We start from the raw sequence: 12418 nt of genomic DNA, 5'->3' as shown, positions 1-12418 counted from the left end.
ACTATAAACATTAAATGACATTCACTTTCGGATTTTGTTAAAATCACTTCCAGAATTAAAGTTTACAGAATAGTGTAGGAATCAGATGCCAGTATACTAGCAAATACATGTACACTGTATATGGAAGCAAGTAAAAACGTATAGATCATTTGTGTGCCCAAGGAAATGAAGAGCTTTGAACCACATAATGTCATGATATGTTATTATTACATACATGTACCAGGCTGCACAGGTCCATTTTAAAGAGAATAACAACTCTGTTAATTTGTCATTACTGTATCGACTAGGAAAATCTTGATTATAATTGGATGCTGAGCCTGTGACCATGGTAGTTGCCACAGTGGCAAAGTTACAATACCAGGGACCTGTTCCATAAAAGTTACTATGATTATGTTAACCTAGCCATCCAATGGTAACTTGCATGGAATCCTTGATTCTGATTGGCTGTTAATCATCGTTACCATGGTAGTTACAATGGGAGGGCAAAGTTACCATAATAGTAAAATTTATGCAACAGGGCCCAATAGGGGTAACTCTTTATGAAAGAGGTCTCTGATTTGCTTTTATGAATACTTGAGCATATGATACACACAATGTAGATTTTGAGGAAGAAAAATGATGATCTATTTCTGTTTTGAATTAGATTGTGTCTGGACAGTTCCTGAGCCTTACCAATCCTCTTGGCAGTGTTTACGTGGAGGTTGAAGTGATTGGTGTCCCTGCAGATTGTTCCAAGTGGAAAACAAAGGTTGCTTCAAGAAACAGCATCAATCCTATATGGGAGGAAACATTTACATTCCAAGTGTCCTTTGAAGAGTTAGCGTTTGTCCGTTTCACGGTCGTAGACAGTAACAGTTCTAGTACCCTGGCCCAAAGGAGTGTTCCCTTGGTACATCTTAGACAAGGTTAGTATGGCTGTCCTTGAGTCAGTGTTGTCTGTTTCATGGTTGTAGACTGTAACAGTTCTAGTACCTTGGCCCAAAGGAGTGTTCCTCTGGTACTTCTTAGACAAGGTTAGTGTAGCTGTCCTTGATTGAGTGTTTGTCTATTTCACAGTTGTAGATGGCGTCAGTTCTTGCACCTTGGCTCTTAGGAGTGTTCCATTGCTACATATAGACAAGGTTATTGTTGATAAAATGTAATTAATAATAAAAAATATAACATAATAATTGCAATAATGGTTAATACCATTGAAGCATTGACTTTGATTGGTTGTTGAGCCCTGTAACAATGGTAAATGATATTGATGGCAGAGTTAACATAAGTGCAAGTTTAAGCAAACAACCCCTTGTAAATTAACACATTAAACCAATACAAAAACAAATTTCATGGCTTACACAGCAAAATACTGGATTTGTGTCATTGGAAGCAAAAGTAAATGTCAAAGAGTCATGGCGTTGATTAAGTTTTTTTAACCCTAAATAGGCTTTTAATTCTGATTTTGGTTCTTACATTGTATTTTCCATGATTATTATTCACCATTATTAGACTGTTCATTATGATATGGTTGAAAGCAACAATAGTGTTGATGTAAATCGTTGATTGTTGTAGGATACAGACACCTTAGGTTGCGATCGTCTCAGAACGTGGCCCTTGAGATAACAACCCTCTTCATCCATTCTCATCTGGAAGAGATTCAAGATGTAGCAACTGAAGCTATCAATGAATCAAGAAGGAAGAGACAGATGCTATCTAATATGCTCTATTATCATATAGGCAAGGATTCGGATGTCAAGATGGAATTCAAGGAGGTAAAAGAAATTATTATCATCATCATGACCAGTAGCAACATCATTATCATCATTGTTATTGTCATAATTGTCATCATCACCATCATCATTATCATCATCACCATGGCATCATCTTCATCATAATCATCATTATCCAAAGCATGAATTTATTAGCCGTACCTCAAATATCAACAAAATCATATGGCGAACGTTCATTTGCTCATGCAGCCCCTGTTTTATGGAACAAACTCCTAAATTCCCTGAAAAAGATCGATTTAGTTAACAAATTCAAAACAGCTCTTGAAACATACTTATTTAAATTGTACCTATAGCCTCAACAAAATGAACTCAACACTTCTTTTCCTCTCCTTTGTTTTCTCAAGCGCATAGAGACTATTTGTTATGTGCTATACAAAACTGACCATTATTATTATCATTATTGTCATCATCATCATCACCATCATCATCATCATTATCATCATCATCATAATATTGTGGATTAGAATGCGCACACTGTCCAAAGATGCTCTTGATGCTAGTCTTCTTCCTCGTTTTCATCATCTATTCAACATCATCACCTTCTTCATCATCACAACAATAGGATTCATATACATTATTACCGGAATCGTCATCACTTTCTTTACTATCTTTACCATCAGCAGCATCAACATGTGATCATCATTGTCATTTTAGTTGTACGTTTGCTTTGAGATTGAATCCAAATAGCCAAAGAAATTAATTATAATGGCAATGATTTCAGCCCAATATTCCAGAGAAGTTACAGACTTGTCATTTTGCACTATATGGGAAAATATTGATCCATCCTGGAAGCTTTTGTTTTGAAGAAGTGCCTATCATTTATTCTTGACCCCTTAATTCTGTGGTTCTCTAGGGTCTGTACAGGGCCAGTAGATGTATCAAAAGTGTTAAGAATACTTTTTTCATGTTGCTCTGTATTGTTTTTTGTGGTATGTTCAGATGGTTGATGGTTCTGAGGTGAAGAGAAGAGCGTTTCCTCTGACTGTGTTTGGAGTCTTAGATGGAGAGGATAGCACAACCTTGAAAGCAACGCAAGAGACAAAAGCTCATGAGATAGTTGCACAGGTTAGTATCAAACATTTAATCAATAAATTGTCATAAGATCAGTTACATTGCAATTATTTAATTCCTTGGCTCTGTTCAGGAAAATGAAATGGATCTCTGTGCTTGAAAAGGTTCTCTATAATATTTCTTTCCAAGAAACTACAGCCTTTGAGTATGCAATAAATGCTTTGGGACAGAGTTCAAAACAATAGAATATTGCCCATAAACAATACAGGACATTCATTTGAAACATTTTTCATAGACCATGGCTCCTCCTTTTTAGTGCCTATGCAGCTATTTGATATTCTTCATATATGATTAATTTCTAATGGTAACCTCAAATAGTTTTGTATGATTTTCTTTCTTAAAAAAATTGCAATAATTTGCCATTCTTTCTTACACACATATAATGTTGTTTGATTTTTAAATTCAAATAATTTAACGCAACAAAATGCATGTATATTATAGGCCATGGGTCGAGCAGACCGCCCTCTTGAGTCCATGCATGACTATCTCTTGGTGGAGGAGGTTCAAGAGACTTGGGATGATGAAACGGAAGGAAGAACTGATGAACGAGTATTAGAAGGAGATGAGAGAGTTATGGAAGCGCAGGCCAGCTGGACAGGAAAAGGAAGATTTCTCTTGAAGCATCTGCCACAGGTAACGAGCACCCATTTTCTATTTCGTATGGGAATCATGATGATGAATAGCATTTGTATAGCGCCATTTATCTGAAAGAAAAATATTCATCATATTACATTGGCCTGTGTTCTGAAGTCTGGTTTAATGTGGATCATTAACCCTGTGCTAAAGTTATGGGAAGCTGGGAATATCAAGATTGCTTATCATATTGTATGTGTTCTTTCTTTCCCCATGCTTTGAAGGGGAATCAATCTATTTGAGTTAATATCCCCTGATATTAATGAATAAATTTAGCACCAAGTGTGTTGATAAATTGAACTTGTGATGATAGAGGTTTGTGTCATAATTGGCTATCCATAGCTTAACCATAACTTTGGCCTGGAGTTCATTGAGTTCAGAAGACTGGCAATGGTATTTTCAAAATGCAGTACCTATGAAATTAATTAAGTAGACCAAGTGCAATGCAAATAATCCTCGCAATATTTCCATGTTTATGGAAGTGGTGAACTAGTTTTAAGAAAAAGAATCCACAGAGTTTGAAATAAATTGGTTCATTAATGAATGTGGACATACCAGGTGACCAAATCTGTATTAATCTCACATTTTTTAAAATATTCAGTTGGTGGCCCAGGATAATATAATGTAGAATTCAGAGATCCTGAATTTTTTATTTGAATATCTGACAAACACTCACAGTCATGTTAATTTGTATGTAATACCAATATACCATACATACTTATATATTTGTCCTAAATAATATTACTAAATACTAATATAGATTAATAGATGAGTACCCCATACCATCAGCCTACTAACACATTGTGGCTTCATCCCCCCTTCATGCGTATCATGTAGGAAGCTCAATCACCACAGTCAGCTTACGACCTACTGAGAACACCCCGTTCCTTGTTTTACAGAATGTACCGGGTAAACCACCACTCATTTCATCATTCAGTCTTCTTCACCTTGTCCAGGGGAGTGTTTCATAAAACTTGTTACAATAACAAATTTGCAATAACAGTTTAAAGCTACTGAAATCATTCAATTTGATTGGCTGATTGGTGGTAAACTTGTTATAGAAGTTGTGCATTTGTTATTATAACAATTCTTTATGAAATGGGACACAGTTTTCTTTCAAATACATATTCCCTTCCCTTCCAGTTTTGTTTGTATTCTGATTAAATGAAGTCATTTTCTATTCAATTCATTTTTTCCCCCAATTAAATGTTATTATTGTGATCATTCACCTTTCTATTGTTTCCTAATGCTTTCGTTCATGCAGCATGTAGAATTGAATTTCACAGTGATTGTTTTAATTTTTTAATTTTTGTTTTATATGTATTTAATGAAATATTGTAAAACATTTCATGTACAGCACAAAAAATATTCTGACTCTAGAATATTTTCTCATATATTTCCACTCAGAGTAAATGTTCATGCACTTTTCAAAGAAATCAATTTTAATTTTAAGTAGTCCATACGTTCATGACCACTGAACAGGGATGTATTTGAGGCCAGAAGTTGTGAGTTACGAGGTTGCTGGAGAAATCTTCTCCCATAGACTTCGAACTCATGACGAGGGTCGAGAATGAGGCCAAGGCGAGCAAAAGGTAGCCATGAGGCTGGCCTCTCCTACATCCCTGCCACTGAATGACATTTCATTATAATCTTGGTGACCGTTGTAGTATGTTTACATTCATGATCTTGATATTGTAAGAAGGCTCCTACTCATCCGCTTTGGCACCCTTCCCAACATACCTTTGACCTTTTGCAAAAAGAGTTGCATGTTATAAATCTTCACCCATGATACACCTACATGTACATGCACACCTCTGATTATTACAAAATCATTGCGTTTCTTTTCTTTTTCAATTATATCTTGTCTGACTACATCCAATCACTTTCCAGAGACTGCCTTTTTATTTCATACCATACATGTAGCTGTTCACATGTATAAGAATGTCTTTACAACCAACCTACATTTCATGAAATTTCTTATTTACATTGATATATATGAAACGTTTGTTTCTAAATGCTGATCGTTTCATTGCAACTCTCTTTTTTAGGTTATAGGCAATGTTGCCTTACTTTTGTTGAAATAATTATGTTATTAAAGAAAACTTGCAATGTGAAACATTTCTTTTTAAATGCAGAGCATCTTACTATCTTCTGTTTATTTTGTATTTATTTTGTATGTTTGTAGTTCTATGTGTTTTTATATCATGCAGGCCCCCCATGTAAAACAGTATTTCAGTTACTGAAGATGGGGCTACCCTGCTGAAATAAAACTAAATGAATAAATAAACTCTTTAATTGAGGATATTGGCAATATTGTCACACTTGTAAATTGCCAATGTACTTCTGTGTTGCAAATGTTGAGCTGTGGAGCATGTAATCTGACATTCATGATATTCAAATTCAGTATTAAAAATTGTGTTAGCAATGTTTTACATGTATATTTGTCTCACTCCGAGTTGTCTAATATATTTCACTGAGTTAATTTCTAATATTAACATATTAACGTCATAGAGACTCCCATTGGCAGTGATATGCACTATACAACCAACGTTGTATTATTGTTATTATATTGCATCTGTTACGCAGAGTGAGGAAAATTTTAAGGTCAATAATATGCTTCTACCATTGGCTTAGACGTTTTAATCCCTCTCTTTGTATATTTTTTCTATGACATTATTGTTGTGATTATTAGCTTTCTATGTTATAAAACTAAATATTAATGAGATTAATATGATGTAGATAAATAATAACTATTCAATGTTTAAAAAAAGCAAGAAATGTGTTTATCTAAACTGAATGTAACCGTGATATGTTTTTTTTATCTTCAGAGGCATCGTTCTGATGAATGGACATCAATGGATAGCGATGGGAGTGATAAGACATTCTTGGTTTGGGTTTACAACGTCTCTCAGGATCAGCCCTATACGGTCTTCAGAGCTCTTACAAGCAGTACAGCACAGGATATCATAGCTCAGGTAGGTTTAGTGGCGGATCTAACGAGGTTGAACACAATACCATTCCAGGGGCCATGTTGTGTTTGCTCAGTAGTCGGCCTCTTAAAACCAATGTCTAATCTGGTTGGATCTGTGCCTGGGTAGGCTTAGTATAAGCCCTCATCTTACAATCGATCTAATCAATCTTAACTATGGTAAGCCATCAGTGATATAATTCTTTGAAACAGCTAAATTGTTATGGAAAGCCATCAATGATGATCACAATGTGAGAGCATTTATGCATAAATAACTGTCATTAAAAGATTGTCAGAGCAGTGAGGCATACATTAGGCCTACTGTTTTTAATGAGAAAACCTTGTGATTAAACATATGCTTAGTGATGTTGGGATTGCTTGCGTTCTGTAGATGTCATTTATCTGATTGATTACAGTCTTTGTGATCGAGACAGGGCCGAGGTGGTTCATTCATTTATTTTGTCCTTCCGTCAATCTTTTACTAATTTTTTCATTCATTCATTCGCTCAATTTATTTCGTCCATTTCTAGGCTACAGAAAAAGCTCATAGCTTAGACGCTACATTGTAATTCTTCCAGATTCATGCTTTAAGATTTGTACAAGGAATGAAGGATAAATTGATTGGTTGATTGATCAGGTTAGTGATCGATTGATCAATGACAAATTTATTGGTTGATTCATTCAATCCTTCTTTCATTCATTCATTCATTCATTTTTTAATTAAATAAATTATCTCTTTTCTTTAGGCTATGGCCAAAGCTCATAGACTTGACACTAATCCTTCCAGCTTTGTGCTTGTCGAAGATGTGTACAAGGAATGGAGGAATAATTGATTGATAAATCAATTCACTGATTTATCCATCCATCCATTCATTCAATCAGTTTTACTTAATTTGCTATAATCTAGGCTATGGCCAAGGCTCACAGACTTGACGCCAATCCTTCCAGCTTCGTACTTGTTGAAGATGTGTACAAGGAATGGAGGAACCCCGACACCAGCACAGCTAAGAAGAACATTGCTGAGAAGGTTACAAGCAGGGTTTTAGATGATGAAGAGAACGTTGCTGACATTCAGGCTCAATGGAAAACACCAGGAAGGTTCTCCTTGAGAGAAAGAGATGAGGTACATAAGACACTCATGCTTTTCACACTGCACATATTTTCCTTAACCTCAGGAAATTGGTGGGGCTAAGGTCTTAGCCCCACCAATTTCCTGGGGTTAAGCTTAGGCTGCTTAGCCCACTTCAGTTTCACACTACGTTTTAGCAAAGTGGGCTAGCACGGTAAATAGTATGGTACTATCTGGCCCTGCAAAAAGCAGGGTTTCATGCTTATTGTGGTGCTAACACCACAATTGCGGTGCTAAGAAATGCAGTGTGAAACAAAATCGGGCTAAGAAAAAGTGGGGCTAAGCATTAGCCAATCACAGGAGTCGAAGTTGCACATTAATCACGCTCTGTGTGGCAAATCATCAATATTCATGAGCTGTGCGATAGTCCGGGGTTAAGGCGTTAACCCTGGCTAAGCAAATAGTATGGGGTTAAGAAAGACAGTGTGAAACAAAAAAAATAGTATGGGGTTAAGGAAATGCAGTGTGAAAAGCATGTTAGAGTTACTCCTGGCACATACTGCCCAGTGGCTGATCATGTATCGAATCTATCTGAGCAATGCCTGCATATTCTCCATGACTTCTTACACTTTTGCCGACTTTAGGTTATCAGTTTACATGTACATAACTAGCAAACAATCTGATAGAAACAAATGCCAGTTCAAGTACATTATTAATAATAAGCATGTCTATTTCTTATAAAGGATCATAGCAGTAGATTATAAATTGCATGACATTCTGAATTCATTTGTAAACATTTTTTTGGTATTTTTTGTAATGATGTTGATAACTGTAATTACTGTGTTTCTAGGTGCAGGGAAGAGGAAGCAGTGGTACCTTTAAGAGGATTAAGAAGAAATCAAGCAGCAGTAAACCACCATCATCAAGCCAAAGTGCAGGTATGAACATTTGAGCTGATTCTTTGTTTGATCAGATGAGATCCACACTCCTCTGATAATGTGCAGCCCAATGAAATATTTTGCTGGTTTATCAACTGCATATTTTATTGTTCATGACAAGCATTAACCCCCCCCCCCTCCCCCCTCTGGTCTTATTTGAATGGTGCGCTTGGTGTCTGAAATAAAACGCCTGTGCTAATTGGGACCAGCAAAGTTGACAAGCAGACAATTTTTCAAGTATGACAAATATAATTATTAATTCACAATACCTTGGCATAGCAATTAATGTAACTTTATTTAATGAGACTAACGAGCCAAGCAGACTTGGACATCTAGTGAGGCATAGAACATACTAGTAAATCTGATTTGATTAGCAGTAACAATGACGTCAAATCAGTCTGAATTATGTTACAAAATAAAAGATACTACATGTAGGCCTACATAAAATTATTCATGTTCATGTTAAATCTTGTGTAACATTCATGATTTCTCGTATCAGGAAGTCAAGCGTTTTGCATTATTAAATTACATGTAGTAATTATTTTCGTTAACTTTTCTTATTAATTGAATGGCATATCTAATTGACTTCGATTGAACAAAAATTGTGCCATATTGATCTCAAAACTATGCATCATTTTTCCAAATCTGTTTGTTTTTCTTTTTTAGCATCATCAAAGTTGAAGAATCAGACATTGCCTCGGAACTTCAAGCCTGATGAAAAGAAAATGGAATCGATGCAAGCCGAGAAGGAACCTCCTCCCAAACCAGCTTCCCTCCGAAGTCGAATCAAACTTTGGAAGACGTGATGGAATTATTGTTTTATTTTTTTACGTGAATCATCTAGTAGGAGGGAGTATCATCATGGCACCAGGGACCCCGATTCATAAAACCTTTAGTAATAACAAATTTGCAGTAGCAGTTTTAAGCTGCTATAACCATTTGATCTGATTGGCCGATTGCAAACTTTCTAAAGAAATAGGGCATTTGTTATTCTAATGAGTATTTATGAAACGGGACCCAAAGTCAGTAACCCTAATTTGTAAGAGGGCAAATGCTGACTAATATGAGTTATGATGTTGATGATGAACTGCTGTCATTTAAGAGAGGGAGAATCAACATCATTCTAATAACAGGTGTCTAAGACGTCTGTTTAGGGAAAGCAAATCTTTGATTGTCTGAAAGTATTCAAGTGTATTCATGCCAAAGTCATTTATTAATTGCTATCTGATAGCACCTGATGTTCATGTGTCCAAGGATAATTTTTCCTGACTTTATCATGTTCTTTCTATTTCAGATGGATATTAGATTATTATAGTTGTATTAAGACTTTTTAGAAAGGTCTTGTCTTGAGCGTTGGGATGCGTAGAAGGTATGCACTGCTGTTCACGCTATGGGCTGGTTCTCATAAGCATCCATGCTCACTTTACTGGGTAGGTTAACCCAATCAGATCACATTACTATGTAATGTATTACTCATTCTGTACTTATACAAGTACATTGACGCTTTATGATTTTAAATTACTCTGTTTTGAGACACTGTGCTTGCAATTATTTGAATTATTGTAAATGTTCTGTTTATTTTTCTCACCTTTAAATGTCATGTACTTGACCCGTGTCACCGTTGATATTGTTTTTATAAGAAATGAGCATTATGTGTCATATATGACTGAATATGTGTTAACATCTATTCATTTCTTCAATTCGCTTTTTTAAAGTAGATCTAGCAAGCAATGTAAGTTGGTCCATGACTCAGTACTCGGCAGTGGTTATACTTTGCATAGTATACTGTACTGAGATAAAGTATTCCATTGCTATCATTCACATCATAACAAAATCACTTGACCAAGGTAGTATCCAGTCAGATACTCTTGATAAAAAATGTAGATGTACACGTAAAATATTCAATAATTTCATGGTTAAAAGAATGGCTCTAATGCCTCTTGTATAAGACATTCGTTTTACTATTTGACCCCGATGCTTCCATGATACTGTAGTACAGTGCCGTGGATTCATCAGGGTTTGAAACTACAACTTCCTTTGAAACCAATATAAGACTTTGTTGATTATTTGTTCTGATCAATTCAATATAACACTGTTTTTAAGGGTTTTATTATTCTTTTCTATCATATGACTCTGCAGAATTTTTGCACAAAGGCATGATGAAAACACATAAAACTCCATTTGCTTGATGATATTAATATAGAAATGTCTTATATATATCTTCAAGAGCCCCCAAACAAGTATTTTTGTTGAGATTTTCTCTGGAGGATTCAGTAGAATAGTTTCTCATCCAGTTTTTTATACGTTTTTTACAAGTTTGCTTCGACAAACGAAAAAGAAAAACAATTTTTTTTTACTTATTAAAGGACTGCACAAAGACCACGACCTATTTATATACTATAATTCTTCCATCATTACACCCTCCTTGAAAATCTAATCAAGTACAGACAGGTTGCATTACAATTTTCAACTGAAAAACAAAAACTATTACAAGTATTTCCATCACCAAGACTACTACCACCACTGCTACCACCACCACCACAAGTACCACCCCCATATCACCACAACTACCAGGTGCGTATCCAGCATCAGATCCTACAAAGCATTTCATGGGCCCAATTGTCTGGGGACAACAGTGACTCTATTATGCTTAATTGTGCATTGGCCCATACATTTCTTTGTCACAGTTGATGCTGGATACGCTATTTACTACTACCACTACTACTACCACTACTACCACTACTACAACTACTACTACTACTAATACTACTACTCTTACTCCTATAGAGTACCAAAGTGTGACTCATAAATTTTCACTTTTTGCATATCAGCGTTTTTTATACCATATTTTGTTAGAGCATGATGAAAAACCTCCACAACCCAAATTTGGTGGGAATCGGTCCATGGGGCCTCAAGATATGACCTCATGAATACATAATTAGCCTCATTGAAGTCAATGTATTATTGGCCGAACAAACTTCAATGGGGCTAATTATGTATTCATGAGGTCATATCTAAGGCCCCCCATGGACTGATTCCCAACAAATTTTGGTAGTGGGGGTTTTTCATCATGCTCTATCAAAATATTGTATCAAATACGCTGAAATGCTTAAACAAAAATTTGTGACGTCATCACTTTGGTACTTTGTTACTTCTACTTCTGCTACCACCACGACTACCTGTAGTACTACTACTTTTACTGCTACTAATATTGCAAATACTATGTCTGCTACTTCCACTTCTACTGCTACTTATACTACTACTTCTCCTACTTTTTCTTCTACTACTACTACTATTAATATTGCTACTACTATTTCTGCTACTACCACTGCTAATTCTCCTACTACTACTACTACTACTACTACTACTACTACTACTACTACTACTATACTACTACTACTACTACTACTACTACTACTACTACTACTACTACTACTTCTACTACTACTAATAATACTATTGCTACTACTATTCATGCTACTACCACTGCTACTTCTACTTCTCCTACTACTACTTCTACTACTTCTTCTACTACTTCTACTACTCCTACTACTACTACTACTACTACTAGTAATACTACTATTTCTACTCTACTACTACTACTACTACTACTACTACTACTACTACTACTACTACTACTACTACTACTACTATTGCAACTACTATTTCTGCTACTTCCACTTCTACTGCTACTACTACTACTACTACTAATACTACTACTACTACTACTACTCCTACTACTACTACTACTACTACTCCTACTACTGCCACTAGTAATACTACTCCTACCTCTTCTTTTTTCTTCTACTACTAGTTTTACTTCTACCAATACTACCACTATTTTTACTGTACTACTAGTGTGTAGAGTGCTACACGGTGGATTAGTCTCCAAACTTTGAAACAGAGGGTTGTGGACAGGAATTAGCAATGGCGTAAATTCCTTCAGCAGGAAATTGATCCACAATGTGCT

At 35.6% G+C, this 12418-nt stretch overlaps 1 protein-coding gene across 2 annotated transcripts in view; it reads left to right on the top strand.

The window, feature by feature from the left end:
- LOC129273289 (1-phosphatidylinositol 4,5-bisphosphate phosphodiesterase epsilon-1-like) overlaps positions 1–10921 on the top strand; it is a 51604-nt gene extending 40683 nt beyond the window's left edge. The window contains exons 25-33 of one of the 2 annotated variants that reach the window (XM_064107737.1): positions 644–905; positions 1552–1751; positions 2709–2834; positions 3282–3473; positions 4311–4382; positions 6302–6448; positions 7349–7564; positions 8361–8448; positions 9115–10921. In XM_064107737.1, the coding sequence (XP_063963807.1) occupies positions 644–905; positions 1552–1751; positions 2709–2834; positions 3282–3473; positions 4311–4382; positions 6302–6448; positions 7349–7564; positions 8361–8448; positions 9115–9254 (1443 nt within the window). In that variant the 3' untranslated portion in view covers positions 9255–10921. The remainder of the gene's footprint in view (positions 1–643; positions 906–1551; positions 1752–2708; positions 2835–3281; positions 3474–4310; positions 4383–6301; positions 6449–7348; positions 7565–8360; positions 8449–9114) is intronic. The other variant, XM_064107738.1, reaches the window with a different exon arrangement.
- Positions 10922–12418: the final 1497 nt, after the last annotated feature.

Source organism: Lytechinus pictus, chromosome 12 (assembly GCF_037042905.1).
Source record: "Lytechinus pictus isolate F3 Inbred chromosome 12, Lp3.0, whole genome shotgun sequence".
Taxonomy (NCBI): domain Eukaryota; kingdom Metazoa; phylum Echinodermata; class Echinoidea; order Temnopleuroida; family Toxopneustidae; genus Lytechinus; species Lytechinus pictus.
This window is presented reverse-complemented; position numbering and strand designations above follow the sequence as displayed.